The sequence below is a fragment of the Sorex fumeus genome, unplaced genomic scaffold (assembly GCF_029834395.1).
Source record: "Sorex fumeus unplaced genomic scaffold, SorFum_2.1 ptg000072l, whole genome shotgun sequence".
Taxonomy (NCBI): domain Eukaryota; kingdom Metazoa; phylum Chordata; class Mammalia; order Eulipotyphla; family Soricidae; genus Sorex; species Sorex fumeus.
Genome location: NW_026606129.1, coordinates 49,938,374 through 49,959,365, shown reverse-complemented (window position 1 = coordinate 49,959,365; position 20,992 = coordinate 49,938,374). Strand labels below are relative to the sequence as shown.

Here is a 20,992-nt window from a genome sequence, read left to right as displayed (position 1 = left end):
GAATGGATGGATAAAGGAGTGCCATGTGCTGTGTATCTAAGAAGTACAAAACAGTATTGAGGGGGTGAAGAGTTGAGGATCCCAGAATTAGACTTGAGCTGGGAGGGTAGATAATCCCTTGGATAGAACTGAGAAGTTATATAATATATTGGGTAGAAGAAAAAAGGCAAAGGCTTGGAGATGGTTCTTCTGAGTAGTGTAGATGTTTCCATGTTATTACATGGCTAGACTTAAAGCCCTTGGCAGGGTGGTTAGAGGAACTGCATCTCACTGTGACAGAATCAAATGAGCGGGGACCTATTGGAATTTGCCATAGGAGATTGCAAACAGGAGATTCTAGAGTTTATGTGTGTTGGTTTCATAGAGTTCAGTAGCAAAACCATCATGCCATCAGCAGTTGCTGCTTTCCCACTGTTTGCATATAACATTTTTTCTGGAAGTTCAAAGTAGGAGGGTTGAGCTTGTGGTTATAGGGCTGGGGATGTGGCTCAGTGGTAGAGTACATGAGTGAATTTCGTTTTTTGCTCACTGCCTTCATAGAAACAAAACAGAAATAATGCAAAGGGAGTAAAGTGGTTATTTTACCCTGCTTTTATCTTCTTCAGCCCTCAGAGTGTGAAAGGCCGGAATGACACCTTTTACCTGACGCCTGAGCCGGTGGTAGCACCCAACAGCCCGATCTGGTACTCGGTCCAGCCTATCAGCAGAGAACAGATGGGACAGATGCTGACTCGGATCCTGGTGATACGAGAAATTCAGGAGGCCATTGCAGTGGCCAGTGCAAGCACCATGCATTGAGATCCTTCAGCCGCGGTGCAAGGGAGACCATCTAAGAAAACCGGACAGACTTCCCACTCAAGAAGAGGCCTCCTTTTTTTTTTTTCATTTCTTTTTTTATTGATGTAGTTTTGAAGCCATTCAGGCTGCTTCTGTTTAAAATGTAAAAGGAAACTGCCCCTTCATCTTTATGCATCTTCAGCATAAACCTGCTCCGGCAGACTCCTCAGCCACGGGGCTCTGGGTTTCCTGAGAACCAGATGACCTAGAAAGTTGCTGGCTGACTTTTTCTTATTTTGTCTGGGGTCTGGGGAAAGGGCTTGGACTGCTAGGAGAAATGTGGCCCCTTCCCTTCCTCCAGAAAGATGGAATTAATGATGGACGGAACCTCCAGGGAATCTTCCCCCAGTTGGCTTCCACTCTGGCAGACTTCACAGATCCCAGGGAAGCCATGGTGTGTCTACGTGCGCAACTTATTAGCATCTTAATGGAAGGAAAATGAGGGGAACTTCAATTATGATTTATTAAAGACAATTTCTATTACACCCTCCTTTATGACAAGTGACATTTTAGATGTTAAAGTAAAAACTTTACCATGCTTTTTTTTTTTTTTGGCCTAACATTGAGGCCTTAAACCTGAGGCTCCTGTGCCTGATGGAATTCTTGTAACATACACTTGTGTATCATATAAAGATACCACTCTGTTTCTCTTATGTATTCTTAATCTAGTTGTTTATTAAGAATGACAAGCACGTCTTTTCAACATGCTAGTGAAAAACGCCTCTTTATTTGGGAGCAGTGGTGGGGTAGTGGGTGTTTGTACAGTCTTATCTCTGAACCAAAGGGCCACAATCCTGCGGGCGGGGGCAGTGCCGGGAACTACCCTACCCCCAGGCTGCGGGAGTATGGCGCGTTAATGCGCAAGCGCGCTACTAGCCCCGCCCCAGGGCCCCTGGCCCCGCCCTCACGCCCTGCGTCATGATGTCAGCGACACGCAGGGCGCGGTGACGATACCGCGGGTTTATATTGGCGCGGCGCAGACGGCAGAGGCCTCTGCGGCGCGGTCCTCGGAGACACGCGGTTCTGTCTCTGGCCATGGCAGACTACCTGATTAGCGGGGGCACATCCTACGTGCCAGACGACGGACTCACTGCTCAGCAGCTGTTCAACTGCGGGGACGGCCTCACCTACAAGTGCGGGCCTGGCGGGCTCACCTGGGCGAGGGAGGGGCGGTTCGCTGAGCTGGCAGGCCTGAGGGACTCGCGTTAAGTCCGCGCGGGCGCGGGAGTTCGGCACCGGGCGTTCCCCGCCCATTTCTGGGTTTCCGTGTAACAGTGCTGAAGGGGGGAGGGATGAAGGGAGCATCTTGGCAATGGTTGGTATTTTAGGCTTGAAACTCCATTCTTCCTACACATGGAGTTGTCAGGGTGCCTGGGGTTCTGGTGACAGCTAGGTGGCAGGAAAGGATCATTTCCATCTTTTGCTTTGCCTTAGTTATATCACATGGGCTATGCCAGTCAGCCCAGATACCTTATGAGATCATCTGGGGGTGGTGTCTTCGGCTTCCCTAAGCTTGAGCCTTACTGTTTACTCCCCTCCCCCTTAGTGACTTTCTCATTCTTCCCGGGTACATCGACTTCACTGCAGACCAGGTGGTGAGTATTGCCAGAAATTGAGTCCTGAACACAAGGTGGGTTGACGTGCTATTGGCCCCTAGTCTCGGGCCATCTCGCCAGATTGGACTTGGGATAAATTCTTGGAAGGGTCTTAATTGGAATGCAGCTCATGGGAGGACCTGTAAATGAACTGTCTGGTTCCATCTTGAAATATTTCATGTGCTTTCCCATATTTGTCCTTACCTTCCTCAGGACCTGACTTCTGCCCTGACCAAAAAGATCACACTGAAGACCCCACTAGTTTCCTCACCCATGGACACAGTCACAGAGGCTGGGATGGCTATAGCAATGGCGGTGAGCCCTGTGGGGGGTATTTTTGGGGCAACACCTGGCAGTGCTCAGGACTTACTCCTGATGGGAATACCGCAGAAGCCATGCCAGGCCTTAGCTTCAAACACGTACCATACTCGATCCCTGGGGCTGAGGACCACAGGGTCCATGATGAATCCCTGCTCATTTCTGGATGGGACAGTAAAAAGGGATTTTTATTTTTTATAGTAGCAAAGGGTACCATATGAGGTACCAGGGATTGAATCCGGACCGGCTATGTGCAAGGCAAGCACCCTGCCTGCTGTATTATTTTTCCAGCCCCGGTGCTGCATTTCTTACCCAAAGCATTTCATCATGCCTCGCCTCTATTGTCACTTTCCCCATCTTGTCCCTTTATCCTGCAGCTTACAGGTGGTATCGGCTTCATCCACCACAACTGTACGCCAGAGTTCCAGGCTAATGAAGTTCGGAAAGTGAAGGTCAGAAGGACCAAGGATCATGGTCAAGAGCTCCTGGGAATTGCACTGGGGTGGAGTGGGGGTGATTATTGTTAGTCTTGGGTCCTTTTTCCCTTAATGGGTTTAAGGGAAAGAGCCTGAGTCCCTGTTTTCATTAAGGCAGTAGGAAAGGATCTGGTGGATAGCACCTGAGCCTCCTATCCCTGGGTGTGAGGTGTTGGTGTTATTGGCCTTGTGGCATCGCCAGTGGGAGAAATGGAACAAGTTTTAGAATTCAGACCATGAATGTGATTAATGCAGTACAAAAATCCCTTTTTACTCTCCCTTCCAGAAATATGAGCAGGGATTCATCACGGATCCTGTGGTCCTCAGCCCCAGGGATCGAGTACGGGATGTGTTTGAAGCTAAGGCCCGGCATGGCTTCTGTGGTATCCCCATCACTGACACAGGCCGGATGGGGAGCCGCCTGGTAGGCATCATCTCCTCCAGGGACATTGACTTTCTCAAGGAGGAAGAGCATGATCGTTTCTTGGAAGAGGTAAGTGTCACTAGCAGAGAAAAAACCCAGCCTAATCAGGCTGGGTTAAAGACAAGAAAGCTGCTGTTGGTTGCTTGACATCCCTTTAGGTCCCTGCTGTCCAGGAAAGGTGAATGTCTAGCCATGTTCCTGGCTCCTGCATTCCTGCATTCCTTTCCTACCACTCCATGTTTGCCATTATCAGTGTTGCCACCAAGATGGATATAGCACTGAAGAACAGACAGTGCCTCTACTCTGGCTACTGCTCAGTCCCAGCCCCTTTTCTCTACAATGTAACAGGCAGCTCCCTGTACCATGTTCTCTTCCTACTGTCTTGCCATTGGATTGCTGCATAAACTGTTGCATTCCCTTGAGAGAATGTTTGGTGCAGGGGTGTTGATACATCAGGTCTGATACTCACAGCCCTCCTGCCTTCTAGATCATGACAAAGAGGGAGGACTTGGTGGTAGCCCCTGCAGGCATCACACTGAAAGAAGCAAATGAAATTCTGCAGCGCAGCAAAAAGGGTAAGTCCTAGAGGTAGGATGGGTGCTGGCACCAAAGACCAGGGTTCTAATTCACATCCAATGCTGCCCCAGGAAAATTGCCCATTGTAAATGAAGACGACGAGCTGGTGGCCATCATTGCTCGAACAGACCTGAAGAAGAACCGGGATTACCCCTTGGCTTCTAAAGATGCCAAAAAGCAGCTGCTATGTGGTGCAGCTATTGGCACACATGAGGATGACAAGTATCGGCTGGACCTGTTGGCCCAAGCTGGTGTGGACGTCGTAGTTTTGGTGAGTCATGGGCATAGGCAGGGTGGGGGGGAGCAGCCACTATATACCACAGTCTCACTAGAACTTCTCCCTGGTCCCAGGATTCTTCCCAGGGAAACTCCATCTTCCAGATCAACATGATCAAGTACATCAAAGAGAAATACCCTAGTCTCCAAGTCATTGGAGGCAATGGTGAGCCGGGATGAGTGCTAAAGGATGTAGGACTAGCATGGGAAAGTCGCCCTCCACCTAAACCTTCTTCATGTGAGCCTCTCCCTGTTGCTCTCTGCAGTGGTCACAGCTGCTCAGGCCAAGAACCTTATTGATGCTGGTGTAGATGCCCTCCGGGTAGGCATGGGCAGTGGTTCCATCTGCATCACCCAGGAAGGTAAGACCCTTTGTCAGGGCCTTTAGCCCCATACTCCCTAGAGCCAAGAGCTCTTAGGGGAACTGCATCAGTCCTCCAGTAGGGCAGCCCCATGGCCAAATAGGCCCGTTGGGTGGGTGATATGCCAGCCAGGCGAGCTCTCATCATCTCTCACCTGCCACTCCCTCCCCGCCTAGCCTGGCCTCCTTGCTCCTGCTCTGCGCCCTCTCTAAACTCTGGTCTGTTTGTTTTGTTTAGCGGCTCCCAAGATCCCTCCAGACATAAAGTCCCACAGCCCCAAATGCCCTTCTACTGTCACGGGCTGCTATAGTAAGTCCGGCCAGGCCCACTGGCCCGGCCCAGCTGCCCACTGCCCGGCTGCTTGGTTGACTGTAGCTGTAGCTCCCGGGGTTTGTGGTGCTGGTGGGTGGGCAGGGCAAACTGAATGACAGACCATGGTTTGGGGGGCAGTTCAACAACACAGCTCCCTCCTATTCCTGGGGTGCTTATACTGGAGCAGGACCCCCTTCCCCAAGGAGGCCCTGCTCTTCCCACATCTGCAGTAGACACAGCTCAAGAACCAACTCTGCAGCCCACTTTTCTTCCACAAGACCACTGCTCTGATCCAGCCTGAGCTGCCCACCCTGCAGGGAGAAAGGGGTGGACATCTGGGTACTAACTGCACGGTGATCCCTATTCCACCTGATACCAGCTGGGCGGGGCTTTCCCGGCTGCTGACTGCATGTGCCTGAGGCTGCTCTGGGCCATGCACACATGCACGTGCACATGCAGGGGTGAGTGGAGGCATCACAGCTGTTTGTACTGTTCAGGGCAGTAGCTATCCCAGACATGCCTTTTCCTTGGCCAGGCGGCAGTCCTGGTGCAAGTGTAGTTGAGAGCTCCTGAGTGCTGAGTTGTGGCCACAGCACTACCTCTCCCACGTTAACTCCACCCACCCAACTGTTCCTCCATCTCTTAACAGTGTTGGCCTGTGGGCGGCCCCAAGCAACAGCAGTATACAAGGTATCAGAATATGCACGGCGCTTTGGTGTTCCAGTCATTGCTGATGGAGGAATCCAAAATGTGGGTCACATCGCCAAGGCCTTGGCCCTTGGGGCCTCCACAGGTAAGGCACAGCATGGCACCCCTGTAGTCTGATGAGACTGCCCAGTGCTCAGGCTCTATTCCCTTCCCTTCACAGTTATGATGGGCTCCCTCTTGGCTGCTACCACTGAGGCCCCTGGCGAGTACTTTTTCTCTGATGGGATAAGGCTAAAGAAATACCGTGGTATGGGTTCTCTTGACGCTATGGACAAGCATCTCAGTAGCCAGAACAGATATTTCAGGTAGGATGAGAATGTCAGTAATCCTGAGCCAGACCTGCGGTGGCAGCCTCATCTGACTTTCTCCCCATGTCCACTGCTTCTCTCTGCAGTGAAGCTGACAAAATCAAGGTGGCCCAGGGGGTGTCAGGAGCTGTTCAGGATAAAGGGTCCATCCACAAATTTGTCCCCTACCTCATCGCTGGTATCCAGCACTCTTGCCAGGACATTGGTGCCAAGAGTTTAACCCAAGTTCGGTAAGCTTGGGCAGCTGGAACATGAAGAGGGGTTGATAAATAGGGCTGGTTCAGGGCCAATTACCCACTTAATATCGCCCTCTTCAGAGCCATGATGTATTCCGGGGAGCTCAAGTTTGAGAAAAGAACATCCTCGGCTCAGGTGGAAGGTGGTGTTCACAGCCTCCATTCGTAAGTAACCATCTCTCTTCTACCTTTTTAGTCTTGGGGTAGAGGTCTCTGGCCTGCCTCTGCCCTCACCTCATTGCTGATCCTTCTGCCCACAGGTATGAAAAACGGCTTTTCTGAAAAGGCATTCAACACACTTTCTTTTTTTCAATAAAAGTTTGAAAAATGTGGTGCCTCATATTTTATTTCAGGGTGGAGGGGTAATTGTGTGGGCCACACCCAGCAGTCCCCGGGTCACTGTGCAATGCTGGAGGTTCAAATGGGGTTGGACACTTGCTATATCACTGTGGCCCAAACATCTAAGTCACCAGGCATAGGAACTCTACAGCTGCTATCAAGGCAGAAATACAAAGGATGCAATATGAAGGGATATAAGTTCTAGGTTCAGAAGTGCTACCTAAGACAGCTCACAGGCCCGCTATTTATGGTCCAGTCATCTGAGTCTGAATCTTTGGAGCTCAGGATGGTCCCCTAGGCTTTAGATTAGCATCCAGAGGGTCTTAGATCAACCCAAAACTTAGCCAGATGGGACTAGATTGAGACCAGGTATGTTTTGCACAGGAACGTGCTGCTACTACCTTGGCCTCTAGGGGGCCAGAGAGGACCTAGTAACTAGTTGAAAGAGGAACACTTGTGTTTTGGAGGCCACACCTAGCATTGCTCAGAGCTTGCTCCTGGCTTTGTATTCAGGGATCATTCCTATTGGGGCTCTTGGGACACGATGGGGTAGAACCTAGGTTGACCACATGCAAGGCAAGAGACCTGCTGGCTATACTGTCCCTTTGGTCTGAAAGGGACCCCGTGATTTCCTCATAACCCCTCGCCAGCAACACAGTTAAAAGGGGAGAATTGCATAAATTATTAATTTGCTAGTAGGTACAAGAAAATACAATTCCAAAGGGGAGGAGCTAGCAAGAGTCTTCAAATGGCCAAGGTCCTAGGCCCCTCCAGGACAGGTCAGGTCCTGATGGTTCACTCTGCAGCTGGGGTCAGAGGCGTGAGCATAGTCCCTCCAGGTGGGGGAATGAGCACAGCTCCCGTCACTCGGCCCTCATGGCACAGGAAGTTGAAAGTAGCACAGGCATTGGGCTGCAAAAGAAAGCCAACATCAGCCTGGCTAGCGCTAGGCTGGGCTCCCCTCACCAAGTTGCAGGACTCACCGTGTCCTGCACCTCCACGGCTATCCCCCGCTGTCTCATGGCTCTCAGCACCTGGGATTGAAGCCGCTCAGTCCGATCTCCAGTGCCCACCACCACAATTTCTAATAAAAGGAGAACAGAGGTGTCTGTTAAGTGACCGAGGTAGGGGTGGCTTTCCCGGGTCCAGAGCACCTTGGCCCTCCTCCACAGATACCTATTGGGGGCTCCAGCATCCAGAAGAGGGAAAAGCTCTCTTCGGTGATGTCTTGGTGCGATCCCACCTGTGCAGATTCAATACCGGCAGGTTAAATACAACTACTCGCACCTTTCCATACCGGCCCCTTACCTGCTCCACAACGGGGCAATAGGGGGAACCAACTTTTCCGGGGACAGAATCTGGGGGCACGCCTGTGGCTCTGGGCCGCAGTTTCCTCGCTGCGGGGCAGGGCTCACGTTCCACTGCACCACTGAGTTCGGGAGTAGTGCGCAGGGGCCAAAGACGCGATTGCCGTTGACCGTGAAACCGCGACTGTTGTAGCTGTCAATATACAAGGTGTTCGGGGACTCGCGCTGCAGCAGAGAGATGCGCGTCCGCTGGTAGAGCTCATCGTCGGCCGGCGTGAGCCGATGTCCACGCCGTGGGGCCCTGCGGTGGGACAGGGCAGGGTTAAAGGCCGTGGCGCGGCGGCCGCAAGGTGCGGGGCGTGGAGGGACGGCGGAGCCGGCTCACCATAGGCGCTCGGCGTGTGGACAGCACAAGAGAGGCCGCGAGCGGGAAACGCCGCGAAGCACCAAGGCGGCAGCCATGGTGGAGCGGCTCGCGGGACGGCCGACGCAGGGTCAGAAGGGTCGGAGCTGAGCCGCGGCCGGCGCGCCTACAGCGCCCCCCGCGTCCTGGAGGCGCCGCGCAGCTGGGCCGGCTCGGCGGGAGTGGGAAGGGGCCGGCCCCGGCCATCTGTTCCGGAGGGCTCCCAGTCCCCCAGCGCGGCTCGGATATCTGCACCTGCCGCCCGCTCCGCCCCGGGGCCCCAGCAGACGATCTGGGGGGAGACGGGCACCAGGTGGCGCGGCCGGCTTCAGGGCCCTATTTGGGTCCCAGCAGCGACCTGGCCCCCGACTCCCAGCCTTGCCGCAGGGCTCCGGGGGCCTGGGGTGGGGCGGCCGCGCACCTGGTCGAGTCCCGCACACCTGGCCAGGGCGTGGTACGGGTTGGCAAGCCTCTAATCCTAGACTTTGGGGCATCGGGTTCCCGGGGCGGGGCGGGCGGCTCAGGTTACCCCCGTTAGCCGCCGAATCCGGCCCCTCCCTAACCGTCACTCGCGCGACCGTTGGCGCCGCCGCCGCGCGACCGTGGGGCGTGGCCCCGCGTGGATTGGCCTCTCCGCAGCGCGAGGGGGCGTGGCCCGGTGATTTTGCCTTAAAATGGCTCCAACTGCAGCCAGAGCCAGCGGAAGGGGACGCCGTGTCGTGTGTTTGCTGCTGCTCGGGTGGGACCTGCCGGGCCGAACCGGACCAGCTACTGAACTATGCAGCGGCCGGAGCATCGCCCTGCCCTCGCTCGCTCCGCTCGCGTCCCGAGACTTCCCCGCCCCCGTCTCGAGCCGAATCAGAGGGCCTACTGACACGAGAGCCGCTGGCACCGGCTCCGGGTTTGGGCATCTCCGCGCGCCCACCTTGTCGTGGCCTCAGGGGAACGTTGCGGCGTCTGCTACAGGCGGGGCGGGCGGGAGCTCGGCACAGCCGAGAACCATCGCAGTGGATTCCCGTGGCGCCCGCCGCCGCCGTGACCGTTGGGCTCCTCGCCCTTCGGACGCTGGCAGCGTCACCGGACAAAGGGACCGGGTGCGGGGGTGTCCCGAGTCGGGCGCGCGGGGTTACTTCCTCTCCGGCCCCGTGAGTGAGCTTCCCTCTTGGCTGACCCCAGTGCCCGCCTCGCTACCGTCACCGCACCAGTGGTCTGGGCTGCGTGGGACCTACAGAACTAATCCTGCCCCGAGGATATAATCCGGATCGGGAGCCGGTCCCAGGGGAGGGCCCACCGCACCTCCTATTGTTTTGGGGCCCAGGTGAGCACCTCGTTCCCAGTAGACTCAATTTCACTGCCTAATCCTGGATCTGCCTGGGAATGGAGGGGTTGTGACCCGTCCCCAGGGTAAGGGAAGGTCCCCTTCGCTGCCTGTCCCCCCCCAACTCCCACCCCCCCACGGCTGGACAGCGGGCAACGGAATCCCAAAAGCAGCTGTTGTCTCCAGAGCATTCCAGCTGCGCTTGGATTTCGTTCCCTGCTCTCCTGCCTGAGCAGCGTCCTCGCCTAGGAGTGGGCTAGCCCTGGTCCCCAGACATACTTGACTGGGTTGTCCTGGTCTCCATCCCCTCTCAAGTGCACCCGCAGGCTGGAAGTGAGAGCCAGGGCTGCAGCCATCTGTGGAACCCGGGCTAGCTTTGGTGAGGGGGGCAGGCTCAGGGACAATGGTGGGGAGTCCCACAGGGCTGCCTCTGCAGGCATCTCGCTAAAGATAGCCCTTCACTTCCTGGGGAAAACCCACCGCAACCGTCTTCTATACCGAAAGTAGCTGAGGTCCTCAAGTTGGGCTGGGCTGCCAGTCCCATAAGCAGCCTTTCCTGGGTCGTGCGCTTCTGATATGGAAAGCGCTTTGGAATGACACGATCACTCCCGTTGAGTGGGCACCCAAGAAGTCATCGGGAATGTCGTGTCCGTCCAGTGCTCTTTCGGCGCCTCCCTGGAGGGCCTTGAAGCTCTGGCTCAGGGAACTTAATGAGATTTTCCTGTCTCTAGGACCCCCTCCCTTCTGAGCTTCTCAGCTCTCTGCAGCCTCAGATTCAAGCCCCATTAAAGAAACAGGGAGGGGGGAGATTTAGATTACAGTGAATTGGAAGCAGTTGGAAACCTTCAGGCAACAGAAGAGCTTTCTGGAAACAGTTCAAGAGGAGCCGGGTGTCTGGTGCTTGTGGTGGCTCTTCCTGTGTCCATATTTAGTTTGGCCCGTACTAGCTAAGCCTGGAACTAGGAGTTTTTCTGTTAACCTAAGCCAGGTCGAAGGAGAATTATTAAAAGTTTGCCAAAAAGAAACAAAACATGACGGTTCTAATTTCTCAAGATTAAAAAAAAAAGTATCTATTGGTGGGCAGTAATCACAGGAATAAAGACTACATATATCTGATAGGAGGAAATGCTTTCTAGCCGTGGAACGCTTTTTTTTTGTTTAGAAAAATCGACTGTGAGAGTGGATTATCAGCTACTCTAGTGTGGTGACAGTTCATCTGGGACTTTAGGGGTTTTGATTGTAGGGGTGGGAGAGATGAAACACAAGTACAGCGATCTAAGATTTCAAAGAGGAAAAAGCCTCAAGTGAGCCCCCACCAGATCTCTAGGCTCTTATGCGCTGATTGCTAACGCTTGCGTCAACATACAAAACGTAGGCCGCAAAAATTTCGGACTTTGGTCCGACTAGGGCGGATGGGCCACGCGGAGGGAGTCGCGGGCGCCTTAGGTGGGAAAGAGTAGCGCACTCCCCTGGCGCACCTGTCGACTCGGGGACCGCCGCCAGCGCTCCGGCCCCGCCTACCGGCCCTCCCGGAAACTTGACCTCTCGAAACCCAGCTTCCGGTTCCGGTCGCGCCTTCCGGTCGCCATGGCGACGGGCCGCCTGGGGGTCGAGGAGACACTGGGGGCCCTCAACGCGGCGCTGGGCCCCGGAGGTCCCGTGTGGTTCAAGGAGACACGTGCCCGCTACCTTCGCGCCAGAGACTTCCTGGCGCCGCGACGCGCACTCCAGGCCCGCTTCGGAGATGCACAGGTGGGAGCGGGCCGGGCGGCGACGTGCGGCGGGGCTGACGGAGAGCTCCGCGGCCCCGCTCACCCGCCTGTCCTCCTGCAGGTGCCCGAGCTGGTGGTCCGCGCGCTCGCCGGCCTGCAGGGCCCGGGCGTGGCCCCGGTGCTGCGCTGCGCGCCGACGCCCGCAGGGCTGGAGCTCCAGCTGCAGCGGACCGCCGTCTTCGAGCGCGTTCTCGGCGCCGTCGCCGCCTATGCCGCGCCTGCCGCGCCCGCCGCGCCGCGCCCGCGCGTGGTTCTGCACTGCCCGGCGCTGCGCGACGCCCCGGGCGCGCTCCGCCTGAGCCAGCTACGGGCCGTGCTTGTGGCCGACCACCTGGCGCGAGCCCTGCAAGCTCACGGGTACGCGGGCGCGCGGGCACGAGCCGCCCGGGGCGGGAGGGAAGGGCTTGTCGCGCCCGCCTGAGGCTCTTGCCCTGGCTTTATAGGGTGAGCGTTCGTCGAGTGCCTGCCGTGCAAGATCCGCACATGCCGGCCTTCCTGCAGCAACTCGGGGTGGACTGGCCGACCGCCTCGCAGGGCGCGATCCCCGACGTTCTGAGGAACCGCGCCCTTGCAGAGCTTACTCCTGCAGGTGACGGGGACCGTCTGCCTCCTGGAGCCCTGGGCAGAGTGTGCCTGAAGGGGCTGGTGGAAGAACGGGGGCGTGCGGCGGGCTATGACCCCAACTTGAACGACTGTCTAGGTAAGACTTGGGAGTCTAGTGTGGCCCGAAAGACCGATGAGCCGGCCTTCCCGGCATGCCCCACATCACGCGTTCTCTTTGCAGTGACTGAGGAGCTGCTCTCAGTGCTGGCTGAGCTGCAGGAGGCTGTGCAACACTGGCCAGAAGATAGCTCTCCAGGACTGGTTAGCGATCCCCCTTCATCCTTAAGGCGGCTACAAAGTAGGGGTCCTGTCTCCCCTCAGTAATCCCCTAACCCACTCCTTAGGCTGCACCCCCAGACGCTGATGCAGAAGGCTGTATGGTTGTGCACGTGGTGAGCTGCGAGGAAGAGTTCCAGCAGCAAAAGCTGAACCTGCTTTGGTGGAAGTTGGATGACCAGGCTCCTTTCAGACAGGTAGGACAGACATGTTCTGCTCTGGCCCTCACCAGCCTCAGATAGCCCTGCCCGAAAGTTTGGGGAAGAAAACACTGAAGAATGAGTTGAGAAGAGCTTGTTGGGGAGCTAAGTACCACCACCTGAGCCCTGCTGTCCTCCTGACAGAAACACCTGGTCTGTGGTCCAGTGAAAGGAACAGGTGCCCATGGCACCCTCACTGCCCAGGAGTACTACGAGTGAGTGAAGCTGGAAGGCTCCTGGGGGAGGCGGGCAGACACGGCAGGCTGGGCCTCATTAACTCTTTTCAAAATGCAGGCTCCGGCACACCCAGGTTTGTAAGGCATCAGCGCTGAGGCACAGCATGGATCTGGTACAAGGTGCGCCAGGGAAACCTCGGGTTTGGCATGGAGGCACCACTGCCCCTGATCTCTGCACACACTGACCCATGTCTGTTTTCTCAGACCCTGCCTGGACAGATATTTTCAGGGTGCTCACTGTGGCAGCCATCAAATTTGAGATGCTCAGCACAGCTCCACAGAGTCAGGTGAGCCCAGGTGCCTCAGAGGATGGGGGGCCCTCTGGGTAGGTTGCTGTCCTCCCTCTTCCCTCTCTAAAGCTGTGTCCCCCACCTCCCAGCTCATTCTAGCCAATGACAGCATTTCCACCAAAGGCACCAAGAGTGGTACCTTTGTCATGTATAATTGTGCCCGCCTTGCCACACTCTTTGAGAGTTACAAGCACAGCATGGAACAAGGTCTGTACCCTGCTTTCCCACCTATAAGCAATCTGGATTTCTCACTGCTACACGATGAGGTGAGTACCCCTTGTGGCTTGCTGGCATATCCAAGAGACTTGGACTTGTTCCCAGCACCCTTCTCCCCAACAGGGTGAGTGGTTGCTGCTCTTCAACAGTGTCCTCCCCTTCCCAGACCTGCTGAGCCAGACAGCTGCCCTGGTCAGCACAGCCCCTGGGCTCCACATCACTGCACGCACGGAGATGGTGAGGCAGAGACCAGGAGACACTGCACGCGCGAGTCTTTATTCTGGTCACGGACACAAAAGCAGAGACAGGCCAGTGACTCTCTCTGTCTCTAGGTGTGCAAATTCCTGGTGCAACTCAGCATGGATTTCAGCTCCTACTACAACCGTGTACACATCCTAGGGGTAAGCAAGCACAGCAAGAAGGAGGGTGTGTGTGGGAAATAGATGCAAGGGATGCTGGGGAAGCAGAGGAGACCAGCGTGGCTAAGGCCCCTTCTCTTCCAGGAGCCGCGACCACACCTGTTTGGTCAAATGTTTGCCCGTCTACAACTCCTGCAGGCTGTGCGTGAGGTGCTCCATACCGGCCTGGCCATGCTGGGCCTCCCTCCACTGAGCCACATTTAAGGCCACAGAGGACACCGCAACTGGGAATGTTCACAAAGTCACCCACTAGGAAAAAAACAAAGTCCCGCCGATTTTGCTGCCCCAAATAAATTGCCTTTGTTACAGAGCTTGTCTTACTGTGGGGAATGGGGAATGTCCTGCTCTGCCCAGGCAGTTCTCTACTCACCTCCTGCTTTAAGGTCAGGAACCTCCCCTCCAGGCACATGGGACACAGGCACAGTCAGTCCTGCTCTACTGTCTGTGAGCAGACCCCATGCCCATGCCAGCCACCATGTACACCTCAGTCATACCAGTTGTAAATCTCAAGCCCTTGGCCCCCAAGAGCACAGCGGTGGCCAAACTCAGGGCTCACAGGCCAGCAGTCCATATCCGCCACGTCTGGTACATGGTATACCGCACTGTTCATGAAGCTGGGCTCACCATGTCCCAGACGCCAGAAGGTCAGCCGTTGGTCAATGGAGGCTGTGACCATGAGGCTGGGGCTTAGGATCTTCAGGCCTGTCACATGGGCAGCATGTGCAGAGGGCACAGAATATTCCTCTAGCACTTTCAGTTGGGGTATCACCTCAGCACCCCCCACAGCTTCTTCCTGCTCTGGCCTCTCCACAGCAAGCACAAAGACATGAAGCGAGCCATCCTCACTGCCACTGGCCACAAGATGGCCGTCGCTTGTGGGCAGGGTGTGTAGACTGTTGACACCACAGCTGTGAGCCTGGACAGTCAGGCAAGGGTTACCCAGCCCTGAAGAGAGAAATTGGTGGTCAAGGCTCAGGACAAAGTATGAGGTGGGAAGAGAAAAGTCCAGCTGCATGCAAGCCACTCACGGTAGGGCAGTCCAGGCTCAGCCGGCGGTTCCAAGGCCTTAGAGCCATGGTCCAGCACGGTGGTGAGATCCCAGAAGGCCAAGCTGCCATCAGTGGCAGCACTGCACAGGAACAGCCTCCTGAGGTAGGAAAGAGCAGCAGTGAGCGAAGGGGAAAGGACAGGGAGACCTCCCAACCTGTGTGACTGTCATGCAGCCCTTCTCACCGGCGCTGGTTGGGAACCTCATGAGTAAAAGAGTGGACCTTGAGGACACAGCGCTTGTGGTGGAAGGTTTCAGCCAGGAGCTGCAGTCGGCGTCCAGAGTCCTGGAGAAGAAAGAGCCTGGGGGGCCCAGTGGGGGAGAAAGCTCAGAATCCATTCTAGCTGACCTGTCTTCCTATCTCCTGGCCACCAAACACTTACCTCACTGCACCGTCACTACAGGCTGCAGCCAAAATCGGGCCAAGGCCAGGCTTGTCAGACTCACACACAGCAAGGCACATGTACCTGCAGGGATGACACCAGACATCAGGAAAAGCCTGAGAAACACGACCCAGGGTTTGTCCTCTGTGAACCCCCATTTACATGCCTGCCTGGCAGTGACCTCACCTGGTCTCTGGATCCACCTTGACCATCTGGTGCCGATTGCGCTGCCGATCCCAGTACTCATCCAGCCGGTGGGATGAGAGGTGCATGACATGGCAAGCAAGACGGCTTGGGGTGCAAGGGTCTGGCGTGATCATGAGGCTGAAGCAGTGCATCTCAGCTCGGCCCCCCGCAGAAACCACATGAGCAGTAAGCCCAGGCCGAGGATCCTTCATGCCACCCGGAGTGCTAACACCCCACACAGCCAGTGCACGCACAGACGAGATATGGTTACAAACAGCCGTCAGGGCATGAGCTGCCCCCGTGGCGGTGGGGAGTGCCAGGACACAGACAGTGGTGTCCTCACTGCATGTGATCACAATGTCGGTCAGGCCAGGTCCTTCATTGGCAGGCTCCACTTGGTCAGGATCCATTAAGTTGGGCACTCCATACTCGGGCCCCAGAGTGATGGTGCCTACACGCTTTACACAGGTGATTTCACGGCCATGCAGACTCTCCCGAAGGATGACATGGGGTCGGGTACAACCCCCCAGAGCCCGGTACAGCATGACTTCCCCATCCTTGAGGTAGGCGAAGGCCATGGCCGCCTCAGTGTCAGAGAAGGCCCAGGAACGATGCCCTCCGCCACAGTTGATGATGTGCAGTTTCTCATGTGACCGGGGGCTCCATACCACAAACTCATTGGCATGGAAACCCAGGATGACTGTGCTCCCATCAGCCATCATGCGAAGCCCAGCCACCCAGTTCATGCCTCGGCAGGACTTCTGCCTTAGGACTGGATGGAGCTGGCCATTTCGCACGAAGAGCTGGTAGTAGGCACCATCACGTCCTGTGGTGTACACGTAGCCACCGTGACAGGTGACTGAAGTCACACCCTGCTTCCCATGAAGAGAAGGGAGGGTGGACACAGGGCCCCACTCCTCCATGTTATCCTCATCCCCACCACTGTTATTATTACCAACTCCGAGTGCGAGGGCAGCAATCCCAAATTTGCCTCCAATCTCCAGATCCTTGAGCAGATTTGGTCTGGAGGGGAAAAGCATCACAGAGCCCCTGCGATCTCCACACACCAGGAAGTCGCCCGGGGGCAGGAAGGCACTGCAGGTGTGCCATCGCTGCTTGCTGGGAGGCAGCAGGTACCGGCAGCGCTCCTTGACAAATATTGCCTTGCCAGTGGGTGCGGCGGTGATCTCCAGGCAAGTGATCACCCCTCCTGGGCCAGATGCCAGCAACAGTAGCTCCTCATAGCCACGCAGGGCCCAGCTTAGGCTGTGCACCTTGCCATTGAATGGGGTAAGGTCCACAGCTGCAGTTGGAGTGTTAATGGGGACAACCTTAATACGACCCTCCCCATTAGCCATGGCACACAGTCCAAAGCCCTCAGGACCAGGGGCTGCCTCCAGGAGACAGTAGGACTGAAAGTGCTTATCCTCCAGGAGCTGCTCCCAGGACTTGACCTCAAGGTCATAGAGGTACAGAGTCCCCACATCAGTTACTGCCAGCAATCGCCATGAACCAGCCAGTGTCACAGCCTTGAGGGCACCCGGCCTGCTCTGGGACTTGAAGTCAAGAGATGAAACTCCTGAACCAGGATAACCACGCCCTACCAGGTGCCACAGCCGGATGCCTGAGTCATCACCCCCAGTGACTACCCATGCCTGCCCCTCATGTGTAGCGAGGGCACGAATCCCACGTCCCTGGTGACCCCGAAAGGCCTGGAGGATCTCACCTTCGTGGCTCCATACCAAACAGACACAGTCCTCTCCTGCACTGATAAGGTAATTCTCCAGGAGCTTGACTTGCCACACCCGGGCACTGTGACCGAAGCAGTGCCCAATATTCTGCACCCGACCCCCAGGCACTCGCAGGTCACCCACCTTCCAGATGCGAACACTTCGGTCTTCTGAAGCTGTGGCCAGCAAGCCCTTGCTTTCCAGGTATGACATGCTGAAGATGACACCTACATGCCCACTAACCCGCCGGTCAGGGGCCACTGGCTCATCTGTAGAGCCAGTTCCTGGGTACCAGACCAGAAGCTGGTTTGAAACGGCACCTGCTACTATTGTCAGTTCCTTCCAGGAGTCTCCGATTAGACAGGCTGAGGACAGAGTGCACCTGTCCGTGCAGTGAACTTCCTGCTGGACACAACCTACCACAGGGTCATATAGTACTACCGAGTTGTGACCCAGAGCCAAGGCTATGTTGCCCTCAAGCCAATGTGCATCCCAGATCCAGTCAGACATGTTCCACAGGCCAGAGCGCCAGAGCTCCCGGAAGCGGCCCTGTCCCCAGCTAACTTTCACAATCCGGAGCCCCTTGCTTCCAAATACAGCCACCATGGCCTCCGAGTCAAGGTTTCCTTTGGGGTCTGGTCGCACCCGGAACCCATGGATAAGGTAGTGGCCAAGCAGGTTCTGCACTCTCTTCATCATCCGCAGATGTCCACCCAAATCCAAGCTGTACACCAAGACATCTGGCCCCTCACCTAGACAGAGGCAAAGAGCCACATCAGAACCCTCACCCAGTTCTGATGTGCCACCAAGGAGCAGGGAGCAGGGGGACTCTGCACACACAGCCTGCTGATGTCTTAGGAAACATTCCCAGAGGCTTATGTAGTACCTTCCTTCTCACTTTTGGGACAGGCTTATCCACCCCATCATGTACATGGGGTAGACTCACATACCAAGCAATCTGATCCATCCAGAAGAAAGGGGCCTCCTGGCTATGCTGCTTATCCTCGAGTCTTAATTATGTTTCTCATCCCAATGATCATCACCCAATCAGGAAACCCACAGCTTACACCTCTTGTCACAATTTCTCTGAGTTCTGTGGATTTTATTTGCTAATTACTTTTCTAATGCTGCTCACCAGTCATCTGGATCCAGGATGTCACCTCAATCTGAGATGACAGTAACAGTTCTTCATGGCCATTCCTCATCTACCATTTCGGTCTTCCAACATTTAAAAGGCATTTATTGAACTTCAAGTATAAATCAGTGAACTGTTATGCTGAAGTAGTGAGTAAAAAAAGCACACAGTGCTTCTATGTGTAAGGCAGGTATTATCACGTAAGTAGATGGCATTGCTGTAATTTTGGCTGTTTCCAGGAAAGAACTGCTTTGGTCTTTTGTTTGGATTTTTGGGTCATACCTGGTGATGCTCAGGGGTTACTCCTAGCTCTGCACTCAGGAATTACTCCCAGTGGTATTTGGGGGACAATATGGGATGCCAGGGATTGAACCCAGGTCAGCTGCGTGCAAGGCAAATGCCCTCCCCAGTGGACTCTTGTTCCGGCCCAAAAACTGCTTGTTGCTTTAAGAAAATAACATATCTAAGCCATGAAGAAAGCACAAAGGGCTAGTATATACACTTTGCACGCATGAGGAAAGCCAAAGTTGATTCTCAATACAGTATGGTACCTCAAATACGCCAAGGAATAACTCCAGCAACACCAGTAAACCCTGAGCACTGCAGGGTGTGCTCCCTAAAAGAAAATGGGAAGCAAAAAAAGGAAAAAAAAAGAGGGGGGAGCTGGAGTGATGGCTCAAAGGCTGAGAGCTTGCACATGTGTTTTGTTTTGTTTAAATATACAGAAAGTCTACTCAGTGGTTCTCAACAGCGAAGAAACTGTCCAACCCTAGACATTTGGCAAGGTGTTCAGACAATTTTGATTTTCACTGCTGGCCATGCAGGAGGCGACACAAGAGGCAAAGGGCTACACACTGTAAAGCACAGACCACAGCCTCAAAAAACTGGACCCCACCCAAATGTGCAGTGCCTAACCTAAAAAGATTGGATGTCTGGGCGCCACTTTGAGACCATGCTAGGACTTGCCAGAGGGAGTGGGGAAGAGAAAAGTGAACCTTTCTTGGAGAGACAGAAAGCAGTCTGATGACACCTGATATAACAGAAGATGAAGGGAGCAAGATAGGCTAGAAAGAACGCTTCAGTGGGGGCCAAGGAGGCATAGTGGCATGACCGCTAATGCTGACAATAAAGGCAGAGAGGTGTCACATACAAGTCAAAACTGCTGGACCCACAAACAAAAAATTGACCAGACTGGCGTGGGGAGTGATGCAGATGCACAAACCTGTTGTTTCTTTGAGTTTCTGCTTACCCACCCTCCTCCAAGACTCTTAAGCGTTGGCTTAGGAGCTGGGGTTCTTAGAACCCTACTACCTGATCGAATCTAGCGTCTTTCCTTCTCTCATACACATTCCCTCTTTGTAGAACTCAAAGTTTGACAATCCTGTCTCAGAACCATCGTGCAACTCAGCAGCATCAGTGCAACTCCCTGACGTGACCTGGCACTCCTCGGAGAGGCAAAAGGTCGGCTACCTGCTACCCCATCCACTCCAACTTTTTTCTTTTTTTCAATTTCTCACTTTTTATTCTTCTTTCTGGGTCACACTCGGTGATGCTCAGGGGTTAGTCCCGGCTCTGTACTCAGGAATTACTTCTGGCGCGACTCAGGGGACTATAGGGGCTGCTAGGGGATCGAAGCCGCGTTGGAGGCTTGTAAAGCAAATCGCTCTGGCCCCTCCACTCCAGCTCTTCAGCCCCTTCCCGGCCTAGGGAGGCCCAACTGCAAAGTCCCGGGCCCCGCCCTCGGCGAGACCACACCCCCGAACCCTAGACCCCCGCCCACCTCCAACCCCCCCCAACCCCATCCTCCCTGCCAGGCCACGCCTCCGAGAACCCGGGCCCGCCCACCCCGCCAGGCCACACACCCCGAGCCGGGACCCGTCAGTCCTCCACTCCAGGCTACACCACGAGCCCCCTGGGTCCGCCCACGCCCGGGGGGAGCCTCATCTGGAACCTCTCTGCCAAGTCCCCCGGAAGACTTACCCTCCCCCACCACCCCCGCCTCCTGGAAGGGGCTACGTCCCTCTCTCCTTCCCTTGCCCAAGCCTGCAGAAATGCCTGTGCTTCCCGCTCTCCCGCTGCCCTTCCCACGTCCGCGGCAGCCCGTGGAAGCCCTCGACAGCCACACAACAGCTTTCTGCCCCCTCGGCTGCTCGGGCGCGCCAACATTCCCGCCCTCCCGCCGTGGGCCCGGCCCCGGCCCGCCGCCCGTGCTCGGGGCATCCCTTTGTTCTCCCGGCCCCGCCCCCGCCCCCGCCGGGCTTCTCTGCCCGCTAAGCGCGTCCCTCAAGCCCGAACCTCACCCGCCAACAGCCGGTCCCCCACGCACTCCAAACCCGTAACCGGGAGGAGTATGAGCTCCGAGCTAGCCCGCGGCCAGACAGAATCCTCGTGAGCGTCCATGTCTGCGCCTGCAGCGCTGCAGCGGCCGAGAGCAGAGGGAGCGCAGCTCTCGCGAGACGCGGCCGTCCTCCAGCGCCGCGCAGCTGGTCTACCGGAGCCCTAGCAACAGGTAGCGGAGCCCGGGGTCTCCCGCTGCCGATGTCCAATGACGACCCTGCGCCCCACGAAATCCACACGGTGATTGGCTGGGCTGCGCGGCGAGCGCCCCTCCCCGTCACGTGACGCCCGCTGTGGCCTCTAGCTGCGGCGGCTTCGCCCCGGCCGGACTCTCCCTCCCACCCCTGAGGAGCCCCTGGGCCCGGT

At 55.9% G+C, this 20,992-nt stretch overlaps 5 protein-coding genes across 11 annotated transcripts in view; 3 read left to right on the top strand and 2 right to left on the bottom strand.

Moving 5' to 3' along the window:
* The window catches only part of QRICH1 (glutamine rich 1), a 52,364-nt gene extending 50,824 nt beyond the window's left edge, over positions 1-1,540 (top strand). For all 5 annotated transcript variants that reach the window (XM_056129168.1, XM_056129171.1, XM_056129169.1 and 2 more), the window contains one exon: positions 606-1,540. In XM_056129168.1, coding sequence (XP_055985143.1) covers positions 606-798 — 193 coding nt within the window. In that variant the 3' untranslated portion in view covers positions 799-1,540. The remainder of the gene's footprint in view (positions 1-605) is intronic.
* Positions 1,541-1,778: 238 nt separating this feature from the next.
* Positions 1,779-6,760, top strand: IMPDH2 (inosine monophosphate dehydrogenase 2). Of its 2 annotated transcripts, XM_056129608.1 has the most exons (15): positions 1,779-1,970; positions 2,384-2,432; positions 2,646-2,747; positions 3,128-3,202; positions 3,513-3,719; positions 4,138-4,225; positions 4,298-4,497; positions 4,578-4,668; positions 4,769-4,864; positions 5,102-5,173; positions 5,826-5,969; positions 6,045-6,189; positions 6,279-6,422; positions 6,510-6,593; positions 6,689-6,760. In XM_056129608.1, the coding sequence occupies exons 1-15, from the start codon at positions 1,873-1,875 to the stop codon at positions 6,708-6,710; spliced, it is 1,617 nt and encodes a 538-aa protein (XP_055985583.1). In that variant the 5' UTR covers positions 1,779-1,872; the 3' UTR covers positions 6,711-6,760. The 2 variants fall into 2 exon arrangements, with proteins under 2 accessions (XP_055985583.1, XP_055985584.1); XM_056129609.1 differs by lacking the exon at positions 5,102-5,173 and having other exon boundaries at positions 1,781-1,970.
* A 669-nt stretch (positions 6,761-7,429) lies between these two features.
* Positions 7,430-9,087, bottom strand: NDUFAF3 (NADH:ubiquinone oxidoreductase complex assembly factor 3). The gene is made up of 5 exons (XM_056129611.1): positions 8,460-9,087; positions 8,183-8,375; positions 7,944-8,010; positions 7,751-7,851; positions 7,430-7,679 (listed from the first exon to the last, which is right to left on the bottom strand). The coding sequence occupies exons 1-5, from the start codon at positions 8,534-8,536 to the stop codon at positions 7,563-7,565; spliced, it is 555 nt and encodes a 184-aa protein (XP_055985586.1). The 5' UTR covers positions 8,537-9,087; the 3' UTR covers positions 7,430-7,562.
* Positions 9,088-11,044: 1,957 nt separating this feature from the next.
* On the top strand, positions 11,045-14,072 carry DALRD3 (DALR anticodon binding domain containing 3). 2 transcript variants are annotated; one of them, XM_056129605.1, is made up of 12 exons: positions 11,049-11,547; positions 11,629-11,924; positions 12,011-12,267; positions 12,352-12,431; positions 12,515-12,643; positions 12,791-12,861; positions 12,941-13,002; positions 13,087-13,169; positions 13,262-13,438; positions 13,512-13,625; positions 13,721-13,789; positions 13,892-14,072. In XM_056129605.1, exons 1-12 carry the CDS (start codon positions 11,383-11,385, stop codon positions 14,009-14,011), a joined length of 1,623 nt encoding a protein of 540 aa, XP_055985580.1. In that variant the 5' UTR covers positions 11,049-11,382; the 3' UTR covers positions 14,012-14,072. The 2 variants fall into 2 exon arrangements, with proteins under 2 accessions (XP_055985582.1, XP_055985580.1); XM_056129607.1 differs by lacking the exons at positions 13,721-13,789; positions 13,892-14,072 and having other exon boundaries at positions 11,045-11,547; positions 13,555-13,625.
* Positions 13,644-20,934, bottom strand: WDR6 (WD repeat domain 6). Its single transcript, XM_056129604.1, has 6 exons — positions 20,590-20,934; positions 15,425-17,906; positions 15,239-15,322; positions 15,041-15,157; positions 14,836-14,954; positions 13,644-14,752 (listed from the first exon to the last, which is right to left on the bottom strand). The coding sequence occupies exons 1-6, from the start codon at positions 20,687-20,689 to the stop codon at positions 14,292-14,294; spliced, it is 3,363 nt and encodes a 1,120-aa protein (XP_055985579.1). The 5' UTR covers positions 20,690-20,934; the 3' UTR covers positions 13,644-14,291.
* Between the last annotated feature and the right edge of the window lie 58 nt (positions 20,935-20,992).

Coding starts and splice junctions, on each gene's coding strand:
- NDUFAF3 (XM_056129611.1), bottom strand. CDS start 8,536: ATGGCTGCCGCCTTGGTGCTTCGCGGCGTTTCCCGCTCGCGGCCTCTC. Junction 8,376..8,459: donor CCACACGCCGAGCGCCTATG/GTGAGCCGGCTC, acceptor GTCCCACCGCAG/GGCCCCACGGCGTGGACATC. Junction 7,852..7,943: donor GATGCTGGAGCCCCCAATAG/GTATCTGTGGAG, acceptor TCCTTTTATTAG/AAATTGTGGTGGTGGGCACT.
- WDR6 (XM_056129604.1), bottom strand. CDS start 20,689: ATGGACGCTCACGAGGATTCTGTCTGGCCGCGGGCTAGCTCGGAGCTC. Junction 17,907..20,589: donor GGGGGACCGGCTGTTGGCGG/GTGAGGTTCGGG, acceptor GCCTCTGTCTAG/GTGAGGGGCCAGATGTCTTG. Junction 14,955..15,040: donor GAGGTTCCCAACCAGCGCCG/GTGAGAAGGGCT, acceptor TTCCTACCTCAG/GAGGCTGTTCCTGTGCAGTG.
- DALRD3 (XM_056129605.1), top strand. CDS start 11,383: ATGGCGACGGGCCGCCTGGGGGTCGAGGAGACACTGGGGGCCCTCAAC. Junction 13,439..13,511: donor TCTCACTGCTACACGATGAG/GTGAGTACCCCT, acceptor TCTCCCCAACAG/GGTGAGTGGTTGCTGCTCTT. Junction 13,790..13,891: donor ACCGTGTACACATCCTAGGG/GTAAGCAAGCAC, acceptor CTTCTCTTCCAG/GAGCCGCGACCACACCTGTT.
- IMPDH2 (XM_056129608.1), top strand. CDS start 1,873: ATGGCAGACTACCTGATTAGCGGGGGCACATCCTACGTGCCAGACGAC. Junction 5,174..5,825: donor TACTGTCACGGGCTGCTATA/GTAAGTCCGGCC, acceptor ATCTCTTAACAG/TGTTGGCCTGTGGGCGGCCC. Junction 6,190..6,278: donor AGCCAGAACAGATATTTCAG/GTAGGATGAGAA, acceptor TTCTCTCTGCAG/TGAAGCTGACAAAATCAAGG.